This window comes from Populus nigra, chromosome 19 (genome assembly GCF_951802175.1).
Source record: "Populus nigra chromosome 19, ddPopNigr1.1, whole genome shotgun sequence".
In the NCBI taxonomy this organism is placed as follows: domain Eukaryota; kingdom Viridiplantae; phylum Streptophyta; class Magnoliopsida; order Malpighiales; family Salicaceae; genus Populus; species Populus nigra.
In genome coordinates, this window is record NC_084870.1 from 11,492,591 (window position 1) to 11,516,353 (window position 23,763).

General features: G+C 35.4%; 3 protein-coding genes and 1 pseudogene across 4 annotated transcripts; 2 read left to right on the forward strand and 2 right to left on the reverse strand.

The window, feature by feature from the left end:
- The first annotated feature begins 921 nt into the window (after window positions 1-921).
- LOC133679169 (thaumatin-like protein 1) lies at window positions 922-3,586 on the forward strand. Its single transcript, XM_062101684.1, has 3 exons — window positions 922-1,472; window positions 1,863-2,535; window positions 3,092-3,586. The coding sequence occupies exons 1-3, from the start codon at window positions 1,400-1,402 to the stop codon at window positions 3,375-3,377; spliced, it is 1,032 nt and encodes a 343-aa protein (XP_061957668.1). The 5' UTR covers window positions 922-1,399; the 3' UTR covers window positions 3,378-3,586.
- Window positions 3,587-5,655: 2,069 nt separating this feature from the next.
- LOC133680209 (endo-1,4-beta-xylanase 5-like) lies at window positions 5,656-7,979 on the reverse strand (annotated as a pseudogene).
- A 491-nt stretch (window positions 7,980-8,470) lies between these two features.
- LOC133679691 (protein NUCLEAR FUSION DEFECTIVE 4-like) lies at window positions 8,471-11,716 on the reverse strand. Its single transcript, XM_062102364.1, has 3 exons — window positions 11,178-11,716; window positions 10,109-10,989; window positions 8,471-9,368 (listed from the first exon to the last, which is right to left on the reverse strand). The coding sequence occupies exons 1-3, from the start codon at window positions 11,511-11,513 to the stop codon at window positions 8,891-8,893; spliced, it is 1,695 nt and encodes a 564-aa protein (XP_061958348.1). The 5' UTR covers window positions 11,514-11,716; the 3' UTR covers window positions 8,471-8,890.
- A 7,699-nt stretch (window positions 11,717-19,415) lies between these two features.
- Window positions 19,416-22,869, forward strand: LOC133679101 (peptidyl-prolyl cis-trans isomerase CYP21-1-like). 2 transcript variants are annotated; one of them, XM_062101613.1, is made up of 7 exons: window positions 19,416-19,850; window positions 20,499-20,580; window positions 20,797-20,844; window positions 21,608-21,631; window positions 21,755-21,937; window positions 22,084-22,159; window positions 22,509-22,869. In XM_062101613.1, the coding sequence occupies exons 1-7, from the start codon at window positions 19,848-19,850 to the stop codon at window positions 22,669-22,671; spliced, it is 579 nt and encodes a 192-aa protein (XP_061957597.1). In that variant the 5' UTR covers window positions 19,416-19,847; the 3' UTR covers window positions 22,672-22,869. The 2 variants fall into 2 exon arrangements, with proteins under 2 accessions (XP_061957597.1, XP_061957596.1); XM_062101612.1 differs by having other exon boundaries at window positions 19,417-19,949.
- Window positions 22,870-23,763: the final 894 nt, after the last annotated feature.

Here is a 23,763-nt window from a genome sequence, read left to right on the forward strand (position 1 = left end):
TTTGTATATGAATCAAACGGCGCCCCATCATTCTAGCTATGGGGATTCACGTACTAGATAGCTATTTTCTCAAGATTGTGAATTTATTTTATGAACTAAAGAAAAAATATTCTTGCACGATGTTGAAATTCTACATAATATCCTAGGGAGTTGACAATTTGCATTTTCTAGCTCAATACACAATCTTCCCAGGGGTTTAAAGAGGAAAAAATAAAATATATAAGGATCAAAGTTCCAAAATACTTTAATTGAGTGCTTGAATCTAATATAAAAGGGAAAACATGAGAAAAAAGTGAAAATTATTGTTCCTTAGCCGTGTTTGTTATTTAACAGCACAAGGTCAATTTGAAACTTTTGGAAAAAATATAAGGTAATATTGAATAATTTTAATTTAAAAGAGCTTGAATAGAACATTTTGGAATCTAAGAGGACTAAAGTATGATTTATACAAAAAAGTAAGGTTTATCATCCAAATCGGACTAATTATGTATTTGGTCCCGTTAACTCTTTTTTCTCCTAATACGGGCCCTATATTTATTTATTTGGCCACTCTCTCTATCTAATTTCCATTCACTTTACTGTTATTCTCCTATATTGTCAAGAATCAATTGTAAAGTGGAGAAAATTAGACCGAAGAACCACATTAAGAAATTTGCTTGAATAGAGGTAAGAAATAAATAAAAAGGACTAGACGGGCTCCACTAAACAATATAAAAACTACAAGGACCAAATATATTATAAAAAATATATATCTTATTAATTTAACCCCATCAGAAGCAACTGCAATTTTCTAAACTAGAGCGGAAACTTCAATTTTCCAAACTTAACCCCCCCGTTCGAATCAGCTGCAATTTTCCAAACTTGAGTGGAAACTTCTGTAATTACATAAAAAAATGAAGAAGAGAGCAACGCGACTCACTGTCTTTGCAAATATTTCTCCATTACTGGGCTCTTAGAAAAGCAAAACAAGATCATTTAACACTTCTCTGAGTTGATGACAGAAAATCGAGACCTGAGCTCCAATCGCTTTTTACAAGGTCTCTGGTAACAGTGACATCTAGGAGATAGGTAGGGCCAGTCTGTCCGAGAGAGAGAGAGAGAGAGGTTTTATTATACGTGTGGAGCTAATTTGGGCTTTCTCTCACAGCTCATTCACTGTCCTTCCTGTTTTTTTCTCTTCCTCTCTGGTTCTTCCCAGGAACTCTTTGTCTGTTTATGGACATTGAAGACAAACTCTTTCTGTACACTTAATTCCTCACCGCTGCTGCTTCCTTTCAGGGGCATCATCAGTCCCTGCATTGTCTTCTTCTCCATTGCAACTACCAACTAAACCACTGATCAAAGTAAAAAGAGTTACTCAAAGGGAATAAAAAAAAGAGAGACAAAGAAAGAAACCTTCATGGATCACTTCTCTTGCTGCTTCTCCAGCCTCATTTCCACCCTCGTTCTTCTTTTTCTCGTGAGTTATAAAGGTAATGATCCCACAAGAATGCTCTCTCCATTGTCACTAGCCAGTCTCTCTCACATTTTTATTAAACATAAACAAAACTACACCTTTTTAACTAATTTCATTTTGTGGTTAAGTTAACCATTTTCTTTGTTAGGCTTAGTCTTGTATAAAAAATCTCTATCTTTACTCTTAAGAAACCAAATCTCAACAGCATTTTGGATAGTTTCCTGTTTATATTTAGTTACTAATTAATGCTTTGTTCCCATTCTCTTCAAGTCACAATCTTTCTCTGAGAACGACCTAAAGAACTACTTTTTTAGGAGCCACCTATCTGTTGTCTCTATTTTCCTTGAGGGTTTTTGCATTTCCTGCAAATAGTTACCAACTAATGTGACTTGCCATGTTTATACAGGTGGCGTCCTAGCTGCTACATTCACATTTGTAAACAAATGTGAGTACACAGTTTGGCCTGGAATTCTTGCCAATGCTGGCAGTCCTAGACTTGACAGCACTGGATTTGAACTCCTAAAAGACTCTTCTCGTTCTTTTATAGCCCCAACAGGCTGGTCTGGTCGTTTCTGGGCTCGAACCGGCTGTAATTTTGACGAGTCCGGGACTGGGTCATGCTCAACTGGTGACTGCGGATCAGGTCAAGTTGAATGTAACGGACTTGGAGCTTCTCCACCTGCAACATTAGCGGAGTTCACACTCGGGTCGGGTGGGCAAGACTTTTATGATGTTAGTCTTGTAGATGGGTACAATTTACCAATGGTTGTTGAGGGTAGTGGTGGGTCGGGTATGTGTGCTTCAACGGGTTGTGTTTCGGATCTTAATAGACAGTGTCCACAAGAACTGAGAAGTGGTGAAGGTGATGCGTGTAAGAGCGCGTGTGAAGCTTTTGGGAGCCCTGAGTACTGTTGTAGTGGCGCGTTTAATACGCCTGCCACTTGTAAACCTTCTGTTTATTCAGAGATGTTTAAGGCTGCTTGCCCTAAATCTTACAGTTACGCTTATGATGATGCTACTAGCACTTTTACTTGTAGTGGCGCTGATTATACAGTGACCTTTTGCCCCTCCTCTCCAAGGTAAAAGTTTTTCTCTTGGCTCTCGTTGTTTTTATAGACTTGCAGATGTTTGATTTTTGGTTTTAGTTGGAAGTTATTCCTTGTTATGATGTTTTAAAGATAAAAGTTAGTCTAACGCTCTCACGGTTAGGGTTTTTTACTGCATATAGCTGCGGCTGTCCTTGGGAAATCCCTTGTTTTGTTTGCCTTAACAATGATTTTGGGTGAAATCACAATGATGTTATCCAATTAGGTGTTGCGGACTAGTTGTCTTGGTGTAAACATTTTGTTTTTTGTAGCATCTGTGTTCTGGAAAGTGAATATAATCGTTTTCTGTTTGTTAACAATTTGGTGGAAAGCAAAATGGAAACAACTACCAGCACACTGGCAACGTGAAAGATTCCATTTTGAATTATTAGTTTAGGTTGTATGTTAATTGTTTTAGTTATCTAGGATTAATGGAGGTTGTTGAGTTGCAATCAATGCTGGCTTTTAATTTATACCAAAGAATCTGAAAAATAATAACTATTCCTGTTAGGATCTTAATAATAGTTTTCCTTGACATGTGGTGTTGCAGTCAGAAATCTTCAAGCTACTCAACACCAACGACGGAAGGAACAACAACATCACAGGGGTCTGGTACAGGATCCGGGCTGGAGTACGCGGGCACTGGTTCAGGTACTGAATCTGGGGCGGGATCTGGAACTGGATCTGGAGGAGAAACCATGCTAGCAGACGGGTCATGGTTAGCTGGTTTAGCCATGGGAGACTCATATAAAACTGCTTCTCCTTCTGCTCTACAATCAACAATAATGGCTTTTACCACATCTCTAGTCCTTATTGTTACCTTTGTTTTCTTGTAGCACTAGGACCTTTCTCTCTGTATCATGGCTCCTGCTCTTGAATGAAAATTCTTTACAGATTTGCAGCCTTGATGGATGCTTGGATTTTGCCTTTGTCAGGAAGGCTGACAGATTCTCTTATCCAGATTGTAATCCACCCACTTCCAAGATTATCTTCTACTTTTAAATTTTAAATGTTATATACGTAGAAAGTGTTGGTTTTTCTATTATATTATTTGAGGATTATTAGGTTCCCCTTTTGCTTTCATATGTTTAATCTCATTTTGTGAGAGTTAAAGCTACCATTTAAAATCAAAGACAAGTTCCTGATTTTGGTCTGCAATTTTGTTTTTGCTTTTCAATTCTTGTGTCCGAGGGATTGTAAAGAAAGAAAGAGTTTAGGTTTGTGTTAAAAATTGCGTGTGTTATGTGAATACGTGAATGAGATTGTTGGCTGTGGTCTCAGAGGAGGATCTCTTTGCTGGAATTGCAAGTTTTAGGCTTAGCTTTTGTCTTCTGTTTCTAATGGAAGTGGATTTCTTTGAGGACCAATGCGTCATGGTATCATTTGTATTCAGTAGGATGTCAAGATGTATAAATTGTCAAGTGGGGCAAAAGCCAAATGCGAATCTCATCATTTTGTTGACTTAAGAAGCGAATAAAGTGTAGCACAGTGGGATTCTTAATTGATAGTGATGTTACCGCCTTAGGACTTTTTTGCCTGAAAATTTTATGAATCTAGCATGTTCCATGCTTAACCGAGCACAGGGGAAACCTGACCCTGTCCGAAGGGTTTCAGTCTCAAATGAATTTACACACTGGTGCGTGCAAAGAGTTCCTTATCTCCATATATGTCGTTCAGTATTGAAACATTTTGTTGGCAGTAACTAGACCCCACAATTTTATCAGATAGAACCTTCTTCACCCACGGACCAGAAGCTGTTGGTTAGCAAATACTGGATATGTATCTTCATTGTATTGTGATGGTGAAGATTCAATATAATGATTAGCAGAAACTAATTGTGCAATAAAATCATATAACTTTCACCAATTTATAATGGGAGGTTAGTATTCCACAAGTTGATCTCATTTTGTAAGCTAAATTATCAGAAAGCAATCACCAATCTTGAGAATAAATTTTTTACATTGAAGTGACTTCTTTATTTTTCTTCTGGGTCCTTCCATAGTGATTGTCATCGTATTTGCTGACCCTTCATGTTACCTGGAGAAGTTTTTCAACACGGCCTTGAATTACTTGTAACCATCACAGAGTTTAAGGTTATAAATTCAAATGTCTGAGTAAAATTTTTCAACTTGAACAGTTAAAAGGCTACAAGAAACTAGAAAGCGATTTGTTCTTGAAGAATTTAAATGTGAAACTTGAGCCTGCTTAAAGCTAAAAGGGCAAGTTAAATAAAAAGCGGTTGAAGAGGCGGAGAAGTGAGCCACAAGTTGCCTGCTAAAGGCCTATTAGAGGATGCATTCTGCTTTTAATTTATTAAGTGTTTGCCGAACGGCGCGAAGGGCACCATATATGCATCCACCCACTAAATTTTTAAAAAAAAAAGAGCACTTGAGGGCCTAGTTGTTGTGGTTAACTGTGTGACTTGTTCCGTCCCCGTCCTGGGTTCGACTCTCTATCTGCACGCCTGTCACCCCCGAGGTGCCTAAGCTGCCCCTGGGCTTGCAGGATGTCCAGTGGGCTGTGGGGAATAGTCGTGGTGCGCGCAAGCTGGCCCGGACATCCCACGTAAATCAAAAAAAAAAGAAAAAAAGAAAAAAGAAATTGAACCTCTCTTGATCTTCTTGCTGAAGTTACAGAAACGTGATAAATATTTTCATTCATTTTTTTAGGTATCAATCATTGCTTCATGTTTTTTTTTAACCATTTGGGTATTTTTAGGTTTCTTTTAGCATAGAGACAGTCTCAATCAGATTAAAGGAAGAACATTCACACCAAAAGTGATGTATTAATGAAAATCTCTTGCCACCTGAACGAACTGCTCAACGTTGTAAATTGGTGGTTGTCGCGTCGTAAGAATCTGTAGTGACATTGGGCTCATAAAATGTAAGCTCTTCGTTGACAGGACAGGTGTGGCCAGCCATAAGCCCAACCTTTGAACTTCTTTGATGGCCTTTTCTTAAAGAATCAAAATGTTCGTTAGCTCATGGCTGAGGCCCAAACACTTGGCAATACATCAGATTGCTATACTCCAACATCGTTAGAAATTCCATGTCAGTTCATGAGCAGTAAGCCATAACAAATATTTTTAATTTATAAAAAAATTTCCTACAATCGGCCTCGGTTGTTCCTCACATGGCGATAATGCTGTGACAGCGAGGTTTGTCACAATTGAATGTTAAAATGTTTCGTTTCATCACTTGGACAGAGTGACAATGTTGAATTTGCAGTTCGGTTTCCATATTGCAAACTTGCTTTATATTCACCCAAGAAGCCAAAGAAGCTGTATGATCCATGATCATCTGTGCGACCAATTATCTCCCCACTTTTCCATTCTTTTAGCAGCTTGTCAGCCACATCACCAGCCAGTAGGTTTTGAAGATTATTATCTGTAAGGCACATTTGATAGCATCCATTAGGGTGGAGTGCAGTCCATAGCATGATCCCCATCAACAGCAGGATGGGAGAAGCCTTCTCTTAAAACTTGTTCTAGATAAATAGCCTGCAAAGTTGACACCAAGAGCTGGTAATGTTAGAATTCAAATATCCATTTTAAATTCTTGATAAATAGAGAATAAAAAAAGAAGAATACTCTGGTGCTCCTGAGTTTCTGTATCAAATTTATTGCTGATGTCTACTTCTGTAAGCCAAATGGAAAGTTTAAGTGTAGCCAACTTGTCTAGAATAGCTTACATTAGAGGAAGATTTGGCATAGAAAAGTGACTCTCTAGGCCAATTCCATTTATTGATGTTCCTCCGCGTTCAAGTTCTCGTATCTTTGAAATGTAGATATCAACTGTTGCCTTCACATCAGTACAAGTTTCCAGAACATTAATTAAATTCATTCAAAAAAAAAAAATGTTGCTAAGGGGTCTGCTTCGTGTGCTGTCTGATTGAAATGTAAGGTGGCATCATGATCAATCCTTTATAAAAATCAAAGTGTAACGTTTCGTTGCTAACATCCCAGTGTATAAAATCTTCTTTGTATTTGCTCATTAGGCTTTGAATCCGTGAGTTGACTGCTGATTTTATTGCAGAATCTGAAAGATTACGATCCCATGCCAGATTGTATCTGGGGTCTTCCCAGAAAATATTATGGCCTCTAGCAATTATTTTGGTTGGCTCGAACGAGTGCCAGCATTTGTTCTGCTATGGTATAGTTGACTTTCACTTGTTCGCGTTGTCGCACACCACTTAAGTTCGTTTTCAAAGACTGCTGCATTGAATCTCTCAACAAACCAGTTCTGAAACAATCAGAACAACTTTTTTTTAGTCAGTCTTCTAATCAGAAAGTAGCACTCTTTACCATTTATTCGATTTCCTATCTTCTGTAAGACTAATATAAGGATTGAACTTACCTGGTAGGGTAAATTTCCAAGAATGGTACTTGCTATTGCTGATCCACATGGGAAATCTTTTGAGATTTGTTCTATCGTAATGTTTGCTCCTTGCAACCTATCTCCATGACTATCTGACACATGTATTTTCACAGCACGCTTCCTTAAGCTGAACTGCATCTTTCATCTGAAACTATTTCTGAGGTTTTGGCATTACAAATTTTCGGCAGACTAGGATTAGAAAAACAAATCATGATAGCCCATGAAAACATCAGGTGATACCAGTACTTGCAGTGTTAGTTATGTCTTGCTGATTTGTTCTCCATTGCTGCTCAGTAAATGATTGTAATGAAGCACTTGCAATTGTAATGTTGATACTTTGTCAGGAGTTCCCTGCGTAACCAATACAAAAACAGAAAACAATGTCTCTAATAAAGTAACAGAGGTATCAACATTTTACATGATTGTTTAATGTTAGGACAACCCAAAATTAGAGTCATACTAATCCAGACAATTAACTATTCATATAACAAGGTTTTGAGTTTATCAGAAAGTATAGTATTGATAAACTTGAAGGTGCATCAAGTATGAATCCTCCATTGAGAAATGACCAGCATCCATTCTGGCAAAACAGTCCCCACACAATCATATGTGGAATAATTATCTGCCATTAGGCTTGCAGTTACTGGAGTTGAATCTGCACCATGTATCTTGACCCAGACTGCCTTGCACCGAAATTGCACACACCTCAGGGAGCATCCCACATTATAGAACTCAAAAAATGATGTTTGGAAAAATGTTTCCTGATAGCTTATACAGTACACAGCATCAATGTTTGCATAATGGCATGACGTGTGAAGCTTGGCCTTTGATGAGTATACTCGGAAAATGCAATCAAGAAATGTTCACTAAACTGGAAAAACAATAATTGATGCCTTGAGTGGGATTGTGCAGTATCAAAGCTGGTGTATAAAAACCATCTGAAAAATCACTAATTCTGATCTGGGTAGGTGGAGCTTGATCTTTGAATATCCCTCCATTATACAGTGGATTTTGTATCTGTTTTGGATCTTTCTTCAATACTAATCTTTGCTGAATGTTCATTTTATGATCATATCTGGCTTAGAATCGAGTCCCTAATAGCGTACGTGGGGTGGGTATTAATAATTCCATTATCATCTGACTTTCCTGATCCTTTCCTAATCTATAATCTCCTTTGCCTTGATAGGAATTAGGGCTCATGCATAATCGTTAAATGATCATCAATACAAAATAAGTTTTCCAATTTAAATCTTATGTAACCAAACACTATCTCAAACATATCAAACACATAAAGGAAAAAAAAGCTTTCCTTCTCCAATATCTAAATTATTGAGAGGACCACAAAAAAAAAAAAAAAAGTAATTCGAAGCACAGGGAGAAAATGGCGCTCGTTTCAAACTGGATTGGCTTTGGAATGGCTAGTATGAAGTCGAGAAGTATTCCTTCAGGAGTCATCAGAGCCATAATTTGCAACTTTTTTTTTATTATTATGATTTTCTGTATACACCTAATTAGTTTATTCACAAGAGAATTTTCTCATAGCCTTCGCTACCTTTTGAACCCAAGATGATAACCACCCCATTTATTACAGGTCAATAAAACTTACAACTCGTCATCTATTAATGCTGCTGCCTTCGGTCCAATAACGCCATTGACATGGAGTCCAATTGTCCAAGCAATGGCGGACTTTATTGCATGACTCATAAATCTCTTTGTAAATCAGAAAAAAATATTCTGATCTTCGAAACAAAATTACTTGCATACTTGTCTGCTTAGAATACAACCAAATCAAATAATAGCAGTGGCAGATTGCAAATCAGACTATGTAGTAACATTTCCAAGTTGCTTTTTAATAAAAATTAAAATAAAAAGGATCGATCCTCTGATGATGAGTTAAAGGATGTCACTGGGCAGAAGCCCTTCAATCCCACCAATTTTTTTTTTTATCTCGGAGTTCCTCGTGGAAGTTCATATCACTGTAGGTTGGATGCTGAAGCCAATTTCTTTGATCTTCTGCTCATGTAAATCTTGGTATAAATCTTCTTGGTTCTGATTCCCAATAGGACATCCAAACCAAACCCAATGACACATGCAACGGCCATGATAATGAACACAAGTCTATAACAATGGGCACCAGCACAAGTGTTGCCACCTCCTGGTGTCGGGGTAGCTTGTGCGTCGTATAAAAGTCCGGCAAGCAGACCAGAAAAGAGGAAGGAACCAAGAGGAAGGTTGAGGATTAAGATGTTGTAAATTAGACCAAAGTACTTGAGACCAAACAGTTCAGAGGCAGTTGGGACTGAGACAGCTAAACGAACTCCGTAGCAGACGCCAACAACAATTGAACCAATGTACAAGGATCCAGGCAAAGCCACAGCCATGAGGATGTAGCCAACAGCCATTAAAATCTGAGATGCTGCATTCCAAAGAGGCCTTGGTGTTCCCGCTTTCCTGCAAAAATTAAAATGAGAAAAGATCAGAATGTCTCTGTTAAAACATATAAGACCTTATATAGACAGGGGCGGACATTCATTCATTCAACCATCTTTTCTCTGATGAAAGCTGCACCACTGAAATCTCAACTCAATGGTATAAAATTTAACTCTCTCTCTTGATATATACAGTTAAAGGTCTCTCTTTATTCGATAGGACGCTAAACAACCCCAGATATAAATCCAAACTCAACTGTGACGAACGCAACATCCACACCATCCAAGAAGTCAAGAATTGAACCCAACATTAAAAAAAAAAAAAAGTCAAGAATTGGACCCAACATTAAGAGAAGGGATATTGCTTAAAGCAAAATTTATTGGGAACTGAGCCAAGTGGGGTTGGTCCAACCAGCAGCCATGTGAGATTAAGAAATGACTAGCCTAAACTTTGTTTCAATTTCACAACGTGATTTCAAATTGGGAACTGATTTTGGATCAATTAATCAGAACTCCCAAAAAAAGAAGTAAGCGATGGCATCTCATTGCCTGTAAAATATTGGGAAAAAAGTAAAAGAAAAGGAAAGCAACCGAGTTTAGAAACAGTTGACACCAACATGGCCTTGAAGGGTTAAGAAATGGTAACCCACAGATCCAAAGTAAGGACAGAAGTCAACTAATAAACACCAGGAACAGCAAATCCTAATTAATTAAGCTAATAAAGAAACAAATCAAGATTAAACAGAGAATCAAGAAACTTACTTGATGTAGTACTCAGACACAGTACCAGAAATAATCCTTCCAAAGAATCCCCATATACTTGTCATGGAAACAAAGAGAGAAACATCAGCATATCCAAGAGCCAAACCAATCTGTCCCATATTATTCATCACAGCCAAACCTGTGCCAACCCCACAAAGGAAAGACAGAAACAGAATCCAAAAATCAACAGTCGACATTGCCTCAAAAACTGTATGATCCTCTCCAATAACCGGCCTCCTCTTCACCACCTCCACTGCCTTCTCCTCCTCTACAGCTCGTGTTCGCTCCACCACTGCTTTTGCAGCCTCCTCCGCTGTCTTTTCTTGAATCTTCTCCTGGGTTTTATCTTCTCTCAATAAAGGTTCTTGAATTTGTCTTTCAACATCTTCTTGGTTCTTGAACCGGTTCAGATTCCAGCTATTAATAAAAGCATGAGCTGGAACTGCTAATGGAGAAGCTAAAAGAACTAGTAATATAAGTGAAAACACCGATGAAAGAACATGGCTAGGATTTGGAATAAAACTGTATGCCAACAAGTAAACAGCAACGATAACAGCAACAACGTTGAATAAATTGAAGTATTTGCTTTCTTCCTTTTCTTCCTCTATAGTGGCGGCAGGTGGGGTTTCGCGGAGGAAGACGATGGCGGTGAGGCAGACAGCAAAGGGGATGATTGCAAGCATTATAAGGAACTTTGCAGGGTCATCCGCAAATAGAGCTGCGCATAGGTCGGTGAATATGGCGGTACTTAGACCTACATAACCCTTCAAGATTCCAGAGACAGGGCCGCGGTTGCGGCGGAAGTTGCGGATGCAGGTTACTAAAACCGCCGTGTTCATCCATGTGGTGCTGTTGCCTCCTAGACATAGGAATATGCACATCTGCATTCCACATTGGAGAAATAGTTACTCGATACGATCATAACAACACTAATGCACATGATCCCATTAGAACTGAAAGTAATTATATAATCAATGCCATAACTAAAGCACCAAATCCCATCATATGCTAAAGGGTTCTAAATTGCACTATTTGATAAGTAGGGATTAAGGGTGGTGTGAAATTTTACCTGCCAGTAAGAGAGGGGTTGGATTCTCCTACTAACAACAAGCCATTGAGTACCATAACCAATAAGACCTTCAATTGAACCAATAAGAAGAATAACAGGAGTGGGCAAACGATCAGAAGCAAGACCAGCAAGCAAACCAAAGGCCTTGCCAACATCTTTAGCAACAGACAAATTGTTGAGTTCAAGTTGGGTCAAATTCATAAGTGTTTTAAGTGCATCAGAATAGTTTGAGAAGGTGTAATTGTTGCCTGAAATAGCTTGGACCCAAACAGCAGTTACAAAGCCTAGCCATTTTGTAGCTTTGAAAGAAGTTGAAGAGGTTTGAAGATAACCCATCAATCTAATCTATCTACCGGTCTTTACCAAGAAAAAAGAGAGAAGAAAGTGCTTTGCTTTCAAGTTCGGACACAAAGGGGTATATATATATAGACCACACTCCTTCTCCTTCTCCTTCTCCTTCTTTTCAAGTGATGACAGTACGTAGTTCTTACAGGGACACGTACGGTGCAACTTGTTCTAATGTGGCATCATGGAAGGCTGTCTCGTGTTTAGTGTGAAAACTGTAAGAGGTTTGTGTGCTGTTATTGAAATAATTATTGTTTTTAGAAGTTTTTTTATTTAAAAATATATTAAAATAATATATTTTTTATTTTTTAAAATTTATTGTTAATATTAAAAGATCAAAACATTCTAAATATATTAAAAAATAATTTTAAATAAAAAAAATCCAACTTTTAACAAACAAGCGGCTGGCCGCGCGTTGCTAAACAGGATCATATGTATTTTATTAAAACCGTTTGGATATTCTAATTTCGTCTCTTCCCTGGTTGAATCTTGGATAATTCTTATACACTTTTGGCTGCGTGTGATTTTTGGGCGTGTACTACTAAATATACGTTTCTTTTTGGGTTTTATTGGTTAATGAATACGGGCGGCTATAATTTGGAGTTTTGCGAGGAAACATCTCTCTTCTTTGAATTTCAATGTTTAGCGTGTCCTAATAATCGTTGACTGAGGTTAGGTTTTTTTTTTTTTTAATGTGGATTTTCTCGAGGGATGGCATTCTGACGGTACACTATTTCCAGAAAAAAACTCTTGCACTTCGGCTAGGCCCAAGCGCTGGGTGCCTGGATTTGGAAGCGCCTACCGCTCGGACCCCCTAATGCAGGGGATTCCCATCCACAGTAAAGGGGGCTTCGCCCCTAGTCTCCTCCAACCATCTCGTGTATTTTAATTTTATTCGAAAAAAACATATGGTTGTGCCACTAAATATATGTGCGTGTCAGTAGCCTCTTCGTTGTTCTTGATGCGGGAGGCCTGACTGCCTGATAAATTCCAGTTCAATACAGCTAGGGTTTGTTTTTTTTTTGTGTGTGTTAATTGGCAATTAGTGCATTCTTGATAATTTAGTTTATTTATTTATTTATTTTCGGAACACTGTTTATGATCGTGTATATATTTTTTAATCACCAGAACATGCTCTTACTTTTAATGATCGTTCATGCATCTTGAGAGATGTTTCTTCTTGAATTCCTTAATCACTAAGCTAAACCAAATAAATTATGCAATTAGCTTTTAGCTAAAGCACGAGGAAAGGTAATCGTCTCAAATAACTCTATGGGAGATTGACGTGATCTTCTCGGAAACTTTTTCTTTCTGCAGAGTTATTCAATTTTGGTGAAAAAGGTATTGCCCTCCAGACTAGAGAGGCAGCGAATTAAGTAAGAAGACTGAAAGCTACGCTAGCCCTCGGGAGTCAGGACTCCCTTTCCATCTTGGGAATCATTGAGACCAGTGGATTTATATTCTAAGCTTGTCAAAAATACAAATGCGTATCGAATACAGAAACTGTACTTTTTTTTTATTATGATAAGAATATTTTCACGTGTGTCCAGATTATTTTATTTTTTCAGATCCTATGCAATTAATTACCTACCACCCATATTCATCATACCATGTTAATTTCTTATAGGATCGTTTTATTCACTCTGTTAAAAGTGCTCGATATATTAATATTATTTGAAAAATATATAAAAATAATTTTAAATAAAAAAATATTGAATTTTAACCGGTCTTTATTTGAACCGCAATCCAAAAAAGAGTCTAAGTTGATGAATCTGACATCTTAGGTGAAGTTCAATTATAAGAGTAAGTGTTGGATAATTAAAAGAGAATTACTCATGCAAAACACCATATGACTAATTAACCTCATAATTCTAGCCTTTTGATTTGGAGATTTTCATGAATAATCGTGGGATGATTGGGACACATACATTTGAAGCCTCGATACATTCATTGGAAAAAAAAAAAAGGAACAAAATTATGTTAACGAACCAACGGAATTGTTATTTGGCAGAAGTTTCCCAAGAAGTGAGTTTTTCAATTGGGAAAGACAAATACTTTTCTGGGAAATAAAAGAAGAAAAAATAAAATTCCTTGTATAAATCCCGAATGGATCAATTTTTTCGTGATTTATTAGTCAAAAAGCAATTTCGTCGTGAAAATCCTCCCCCGACCAGTCACACAAGTGACGGCTCGTTTTGTGAGATAGTCAAACGCGTGGGTAGAAATCCTATCCTTTCGAGGCCTGGACGTTTTCTATATATATATATATATATATATATATATATATATATATATATATATATATATATATATATATATATCAGCAGATTACTGTATTAATTCGTTGGATTAAATTTTATAACATTGATTTTAGACAGAATATTGAGACAAGACAATCATGAGGATTTTAATCCATGGTTCTTCATAAAATTCAAATTCAGAATTATAATTTGAGAAACAAACTTTTTACTATTTTTCCGAGTGAAAACTTCAACCATCTATAAGCTCAAGACCATTACTTGTGAAAATGGAGATTTCAGGCGAACATTCTCGAGCAAAACTTACTCGCTACGAAACAGGGCTAATTTATCAAGAGAATGTGATGCCGTGGTGGTCTCTCTTCAGGTACGAAACGTACGGACATGGCTTTGCTAATCTTTTAACAGGTATAGCTGCCATCCAGTTTCAAGCCGAGTTGAAGGTGGAAGAGAGAATATTCTCAAAAAAAAAAAAAAAAAAGTTCGCCTAGATAAGAAGTAGACTGATCACGTTTGTAGGCATGGCTGACTTTTTACTTTATTAGACGTCTTCTTTTCTTGTTAATTACGAGTTGACCATCAATTTTGTCATTCCTTTAAAATAAATAAAAAAACTATATAATATCCCCCAATTTTTTCTGATAAAATCGGAACAGAGTTGAAGATTTATATCTAAAGGAATAATTAGTGGAAGGAATTCAAATAAAGTATATATTGAACAAAATTAACAGGTTTCACCCTTGGGATCTTGTGCTCCGAAGCCAAGGCTTAAATGACAGGAAAGTAGTTATTTTTTAAAATATTTTTTATTTAAAAATATATTAAAATAATATTATTTTATTTTTTAAAATTATTTTTAATATTATATTAAAACAATCCAAATACATGTAAAGAATAATTCACGAATTAATTTAAAGCAGACGGGTCCCTTCAAAACTGACTGATTTTCAATATTGTTTGAAATAAGAAGTGTGATGAGCATCGATCAAGGCACACGGATCCACCACAAAACTACTCGACATAGAAGTGACAATTTCTTTAATCTCTATTACAATGACATCTTGCTTATCAAAAATATTGATTAGATGATTACGAGCGGAATATACGTACGGTGCTCCATATACATGTTACTGTTACAGCCTGCTTTGGTAAACAGAGACATGCAAACTTGTCTTCATCCCTGCTTTGGCAATCCACCTTGCAGCCCTGCGGGGAAATTACGTACAAGAAATTCTCGAAAAGAACATGTTCATTCATCCGTAAAGTCACTGTTAGAGTTTTTTTGTCCTACATCTTGTCATGTCATGAAACCACACCATTCAGTTGTGTTAGGTTTGCAGAATAATATATTTTAAATATGGTTCTGGTCACTGATAGAAAGTTCATCATCTAATTTTCTTGTTTGAATGGCAATGCAAGATTTTTTGCCCCACGAGATCTTGACTATTTGATGGAAAAGAAACCATTTGATGTAAAATGCATGGGATGTCAATTGCCAAGTGAATATTTTTGTGCTAGAGAGGGCATGGCCCTGGCTGCCTTAGGCCTTTCTTCAGATATGGCTTCTAAACTTTTCAATATCTTGAAAAATCCGCTTTAAACTAGTCTTGCATGTACTGATGCAAAGAAAGGGACACGCAGTATTGAAGATAGAATTTTCAGAGCTTAGAGATAACATTCCTTTTCACATTTCACCTCAGAAGCATACGGACCACTAGTGATGATAAAGCACTCTGAAGGGTGAATCATTACTCTTGTGCATTTGCAGACGGCCTGCCTCTATTCTTGGCTGGCTGCTTATCAGCTAGAGTTGAAACAGTAATCTGAAATGGAAGCCTATCAGATTGATCTATAAACTCTGTTTCTGCGGATAATCGATAGCTTCATCATTAAATACAGGTGGCCAGGTATCTAAAAGTTCATACTGCGTTTGTGAGTGATGCTTGAGTGTTCTTGCATGCCCGCGTAAATCAAGGATTTAATTGGGAACGTGGTGATCCTTGAGTCAGCAATCATGTATAAAGTCTTCACGTTTTTCCAATTAAAAAATTCTACCAACTTTTCGTTCATGGACTCTTAATTTGTCCTCGCGCAAATAATTTTCATGTTTTGATAGCCGACATACATATATGGCACCCCTCAAGTTTGTCGTGGTGATCCTATGACCGCCTGTCGAGATATATATTCAAATTTCTTATGCCAGAATTAAGGGATTGCAATCTGCTTAATAGTGAAGTTGTCGATATTCAACTCATTTCAGCCTGCTGCCTTCACCCATGTTTTTGAAAAACTTGTGCACTTGACTAGGCAAATGCAACCACAAAGGGTTTGTTCCACGAATATGCTTTGATGCGTCCGAGCAAATAACATTCACCTAGATCAGAAATGCAGGTTGCTATTTACATGCCATATATACTAAAACACTAGATGAATATTATATTTCTCATAGATTTTTCTCCTGCACTGTTCAATCTGCGAGAGTTCAATATCCTTTTATTTTATTGGTTACTATTCCATATCAAAATTTATTATATAAATATTAAGTAAAGTTTTTATTTTTCCAATATGAGATAAAAAGATTTATATATACTTTATACTTACAAGAAGAAAGTTATGTTTTTTTGATGCAGGATAAAAACTTTTTGAAATACTCTTTATTATTTACAACAAATTTTAATAAAATTACCACTAGAATTGTGTGGTTATTTTTTAAAAAAGAAAAATAACCATGAGCCTGTTTGAATTCGGCAACATATGAAGGCGTGGACTCATTTTTGTACCCTGTCTCTGCCTTCAAATAATTAATTAATAACCCCAACCCCTTCAAAGTAACACATCGATCGATCCAAACGGCAATATTTATCAAATAACTTTCTTTTGTTTGTGGGTTGATCGATAATGTCGATCTCCTGTAATCTAATGGTCTGAATTGGTGGTTTGAGAACTCAAAACTTTCTAAGCAATTGGTACGTACGTAGCTATATTAATTTTATCATAAATATTGGTTGATGAAAAATAATCTTTCTTATTATAAATGTGCCAACGTGAGATGATTCTATAAAATCTATATAGAAAGAATCGTTTTTAATAAGAAAAAACTAATTTGAAGATATCTTATATTATTTCTCTGCAAAATACATGTGTTTGGTCTCTCCCTGGAGACTCTCTACCCAGCTATCCAAGAGATATTCCTTTGACAGGAGCTACACTACAAGGGCACATGTTTTTCCCATGGAAGCAAGTTCCTTCAACTTTTTCTGGGTGAATCTTTCAACTTGAATTTTCTTTAGATTTTCTTGTCGATCAATGACCCACTGTACTGTCCTTAGACATGCATGCAAATATAAGAGTGTTTGGATATGCCTTAGCTTATGTGTTTTTTTTTTTTTTTGTCAAACTCAATAATATAATGTTTGGTTATCCTCAGTAGTTATGTTTTGGCCATGAAATCCATAAAAATTCGATGTTTCAAGTGTGATTTTGCCCAAGCAATATTTTCATGCTTTTTCTGCATTTTTTTAAATGCACTCTTCATTGTTCATATAAGTGAACAGTGGGGTTGGCTCTTCACTGTTCACTTGTGTGAACAGTGGAGTGTTTTCGGTCAGACTGAATCCGGTTCAAAGTAATGCATTAAATCGGGTCCGACACAGTAAAAAAAATAATTTTTATTTTTTTAATTATGTTTTATTTGAAAAATTAGAAGGAGATCGCTTGATGACAATGCATTGAACCGGGTCCGACCCAGTAAAAAAATAATTTTTATTTTTTTTAATTGTGTTTTATTTGAAAAATTAGAAGGAGATCGCTTGATGATATAGCATTTGCAGAATTTGATCGCAATTCCAATTTTGTTCTTGTCGAGTCCGATCCAGTTAAAAAAATTCAATTTTTATTTTTATTTTTAATTGTGTTTTATTTAAATAATTAAAAAAAGATCATTTGATAACGTAACATTTGCAGAATTTGATCGCAATCTCAATTTTATTCTTGATGATATTTTACTTGATGTTGTTGCGCGCTTGAGAAACCATGGAAAATATAGTCCTTGTTGGATAGATTCCATACGTGATGAAATTGCACATAGTTTAATGGAACAATAAAAAATATTTGATATCAGTATTATTTATTTCATGATGTAATAGTATTAGTTAAATTTAAATTTTATACATATATATATATATAAAATTTAAATTTAACTAATACTATTACATCATGAAATAAATAATAAAAAGCATTTTTTTAATCAAACACGTTAAACTACTTTTTGTTCAATCTCAATTTCAACCACAGTTTTAACCAAATATATATTTTTCAAAACCAACCTCAACTAAAAATATTTTTTAGAAAATAATTTTTTTCAAATCACAGCCACAACAGCTACCGCAATACCAAACACACTCATAAGATGATGGAATTATAACAGGTTGGTCCCTCCTCTACTTCTTTGACAGTGGGAGAAATATCCCAGTACGTAGCTAAACTCGAGCCAACAAAGGATTGATTCACGGTTAAACACATGAGTGATGAGATGATAGCTGGTTTTATTTTTATTTTTTTCTTGTTTTTTTTAAAAAATTTCTTGGTTTTCAATTTTAATTTTATTAATTTGTTGTTTTATTTTTTCCAATTCATCTCTTATTTTTTTATGTTTTTTTTGTTAAAGTTATTTTTATTTTCCATTTTTTCCTCATATTAGAAATTTTTGGTTATCCTCTCATTTAATTTTTATTTTTATTTTTATTTTTATTCTTTTAATTATATTCCTTTTGTTTTAGATCATTTGGTATAATTGATTTTTTTTTCCAGTTTCATTCTTTAGTGTTTGATTTATTAAGAATTGTGCTTTACAGTTTTTTTATTTGTAATATTTATGATCAAATGATCTGGGTCATAAATTTAAAAAGTTTATGTTGTTCAACATCATTTTTTTTCCTGATGTTATCGTTTTGTATTATTTTTAAAGATTTATTTTGTGATTATCTTTAATTTCTTTAATTTCATTATCATGATCTAAGTTACGAGTTTTGTAGATCTTTTTTCAATGAAGTTTTTTTTCAAAAAAACTGTTTTTTATTTAATTTTTGAAGATATCATTATGATTTATGTATAATATTTTTATTTTATACAAATGGACCTTAATTTTTAAAAATAAGAAATAATTTTTTTGATATATTTGGCCTTGCATAATAATTTTTTCTTTTATTTTATTCAACCAGTTTTATGTGAGTTTCTATTATCTTTTATTGATTTTAATAAACAAATTTAGCAAATAAAATCGAGTAAATATTTTATTTTACGGGATCAAATATCTTGATTTACATCTATCTTTTAATTTTTCTAGTTTTTCTTTTAGTTATTGTGAATGGTTTTTTTTATTTATATAAATTATTTTTAATTAAATATATGTTTAATTTTTTCAATTTACACTTTAAATTTTTTTATATAAAAAACACATTAAAATAATCAATTTACTCAATTTTAAAAAAAAGAAACATTTAATGACCCGTGGCTAATCACGGCTTAAATAGTTATATATATATATATATATATATATATATATATATATATATATACCTTGCCAAAATTTCAAGAGGTTGGGTTCGTGTTTCTCCGTTTCTCAACTCAATTAAACATCAACACATGGGGAGCAGTCCCAATTAAAACATTACAAAACCCAACTCAAACCAGCACTGTACAGCCCAAATCTTTCAAGATTTTTTCTTTTCTTTGGGTTAATCTTGTTGGGATTAACAAACAGGCAATAAGTGGCCTGTCAAGTGACAGTGCCCGCCTTGACCTTAATCTCCACCACATGCCATGCCAAGATGCCATCCTCTAAGAACCAACAACGTTGTTCTCGTTGTTACAACTTCTTGCAGAGGAAAAAATAATAGCAAAAAAACAGTATCAGTTCTTAGCAATCACTGCTTTGATTTTTCTGGACACTCTTCAGCTTCTAGACCCGAAATAATCCCTCCTAGGCAATCGAGGTGGGATCCTTTTATGCTGTGAACCATGAAGGAGAATCAAGTAAATCAATGAGATATTAAGCAAAATCAAAACAATGGTTAGAGTTTTTCCAGCATGTGTGTTTCAACCTAAGTGCCTCCTTCTCTTCATTGTCCTGGTTATTTTTCTCATCTTTGCTTTTACCAATCCTAAGCAGGTACCTCTCTTTGTCAAAGTTTGTTCTTTTTTCTCAACTTTAGTTTTTCTCAGAATAATTTGGATCCAGACTTGTGGGTTTTGCTTGATTTTTTGTGATTTGGGTTTGGTTATTGAGTTTGATTTTTATTGTTTTGTTAGTGGTTGTTGTGAATTCATTGAAAATTGAGTGGATTAGTTTTGGATAAAGGCAGTAGTTATGTGTTATTGTGGTTCTGCTTTTGCATTGTGTATCAAAGGTTTTCAGATGTTAGCTTCTTGTTTGAGCCTTCAGCTTCCCGTGGCTAAGTTTTTACGTAAATTGATAGGTTAACCTAAGCGTGTCACTGTATTTTATGAATCTTTATAAATGATCCACAGTCTCCAATTAGCAGTTATGATGACAAGCCGAATCAATATTGTTAGTTACTTGTCATGCTAAATTTTTTCCTCCCTTTTGGTTCAGTGCTGGTTTATTTGTTTAATATTTCTTTCAGTTTCAACAATGCTGCATTGCTTCTTGTTTCGTGTTTATGAAGTGCTAAGTTACTGTTTTTATTTTGTTGCTTAGGATGAAGTGAAGGAAGAAGAACAGGACTATGAGATAACACATAGAGTATACTTAGATATTGATATTGATGGGCAACGTCAGGGTACAGCTCTTTTATCTGCACTATTGAAGAACTTGTAATAAGAACTAATATTTTGGAAAATCTCCCCTCTTCTTTTCCTTAAGAAGCATCAGAAAGAAAAAGCAATTTTCTAAAGTACTCTGATTCTGTTGGTGGTTGTGTATCAGATTGATGTCCCATAAGTTGGTTTCCTTTTTATCACTTATTAATTTTGATTATATGTCTGGATTTCTGCAGGTAGAATTGTTATTGGATTATATGGCGAGGTTGTACCAAAAACTGCAGGTAGGTTTTTGATAAACCATACATGTGATGTGATGGATAATCTACCTTCAATTTGCGAAATCCAAACTCGGAGATAATCAGCATTCCCATGATGAACTATATTAGTTTAGTACATTTATATTTTAGATGGTTGAATAGTTGATCTAACCTTTAAACTTCTTGTGAAACTTCCTGCAGTCTCCACAAACAACCAATGTGTTTCTCTTTTTCTTGCTTGCTTGAAAAATGGAAAAAACAATGTCATAGTTGCAGTTGCTTATTTAAAAGCTCTGGATAACTTAGTTAACATCTCCTAGTTCTTGTTCATGTATATAAGATCATCCAGACAGTATATGCTTTTCTAGAGGCTCTTTCGCTTCTACTCTCTATTGTCTGATATATTATATTTCCATTTGTTCACTTTTTCTTTATGTTCTTGGCATTATGAATTAAGTAATCGTAATTCAAGATAATCATTTTCTAGCATTGATCATAATTTTGATTGTTCTGTGACTGCTGTGTCTGATATTCTTGGTTCACTTTTCAAATAAGCATATACTGGAACTGAGTTTACCCTTGAACCAGTCTAGACAAGTATAAATCTAGACATAGTCTATATCATTCAAGCTGTGCTAGGTTTAACAAGCAACTTAGACCAAAGGGAAGAAATTTTACTTTATCACGATTTATTTGGAAAGCCAGACTGTGCCTTTTGAAACTGACCTTCATTTGTTAAACCCATTGCAAAAATGTGTATACTAACTGATTTTTTCTTCTTTTCCAGAAAATTTCAGGGCTTTATGCACAGGTATTTTCCGCTGTCATCTTTTTATTAATTTCTCATGCAATGAATCCTTTTGCTTCCACTGTCAGTGATGGAAGCCATTTCTATAATTTATGTATTGATATAATTATTTCTATTCCCTTGCAGGGACAAAGCATAAGGGTGCAAGTGGGAAAGCCCTCCATTATAAGGGAATACCTTTTCACCGTATAATATCTGGCTTCATGATCCAAGGCGGTGATGTGGTTTACGGTGATGGGAGGGGAAGTGATTCTATATATGGCAGTGTTTTTCCTGATGAAAATTTTAAGATAAAACATTCACATGCAGGTGATTCTGTTCATATCGTTATGCTGATTGCTCTTTATGGCCACCAGTCATGAATATAAATAGTTGAAGCTGCAAGTTATTCTTGAGTTTGAAGGCTTGTCATTACTATCATCATTTCTCTCACTTTGTTTGTTCCATTTCTGCAGGAGTTGTTTCCATGGTGAATTCAGGACCAAATTCCAATGGTTCTCAGTTTTTCATCACCACCATCAAGGCTAGCTGGTAAGTTATTGTGAAATATAGATAATATAAGGAGCAGATCTGGTCAAAATTGCTGGTTCTGGCAACATAGCAAGACCTGTGTCTGACCATGTCTTATCCGTTTTAGATTATCTAGTTGTGAAGCATTTCAAGCTATGGGATAAGTTCTCTTTACCATCCACAGCAAATCTGTCTCTGAATGAAGCTAGTTGCTTCCACACTAATGCTGTTTTATCACTCTGGTTTAGCTAGTTCTCCAAGGATTTGCCATTGACAAAGTAATTGTGCAGAAAGTCTGCATAATGATGATGATGCATGAAACTAAATCTATGCTAGACTGATCACTGGATGCACATGTCAACTTATGCAGGTTGGATGGAGAGCATGTTGTTTTTGGAAAGGTTATCCAAGGCATGGATATTGTTTATGCAATTGAAGGGGGAGCAGGAACCTATAGTGGAAAACCCAGAAAGAAAGTAATTATTGCTGACTCGGGAGAGATACCTAAGGACAAGTGGGATGAGGAAAGATGAAGCTCCGTTAACACCAGCAAGTTTTTGTACTCTTGAATCTGCTAATCTGTGATTAGATAATTGTTTAGTTACATATATATTGAGCTACCACCTGTCATGTTTTGGATCCAGAGTCGTATGCTTTACTGGATATATTTCATCACTCTGTTGTATTCGATAACTGTTATTAATAGAATCATTTCATTCTCTTAGCAACTATATTGATCTGTTCTCATCTCCTTTTCACTTCCAGCTTATTAAATTCACCTCAATTTTTATTCAATTGATTACCATCTTGCAACCGTAGAGATTTGTTCTCGTGTCCTGGTGACTCCCTCGAGGTTTAATTCCTTACGGTCCTACTGATGCTTTATTTGAATGCTTAGACCCAGATAAGATAAATGAAGAGAAACAGAAACCTGTTATTTCATTTTCGAACAGTGGAAATTATTCTTATTCTATCAGCTACATAAGCATTGGGACATGGCGACAAAGGAAAGTAGATAAGTGAAATATTTATATATACAAGGACGGAGCCAATAAGTTTCTACCTCGCATGAAGGTTAGACTTGAACATAAATAATAACAAGGACTGACAAGAAGACATGATAAATATTCAAGGTTATCTGAAAGATCTCATGGATATTGCTGTTGTTTTCGAATTTCTTGTTTGTCTACGACTCTGTGCTTGTCATGCAGACAACTTTCTTCTTCTGTTTTAGCATTTAGGGCATTTTGGCACCCGCATTTGCCCATCAAAGACTCTGTTTTTCCCCCCCGGATCATCGCCCATGACAAATTTTTATCTTCTATTTTTCTTGCAAAATTCTTTCCAGTAATGCTTCTTTGGATTCGAAGCAGAAAAGTAGCATGAACAACAAACCCATCTACCATGAAAGCAAATCCCAAGCATAATATATGTGATTTTCACACAAAAACAAGATATTATGCGGTACTGGTGTAATGTCAACAGTATTACTAGACACAGCATAGATGCCAAAAATGGACAATAAAAATAATTATCTGGTCACCATAGCTTAATCACTTACCTCCTGACAGTTGAAACATAATAGTTGCCAGGAATGGACAGAGAAAAATAACTATCTGGTCACC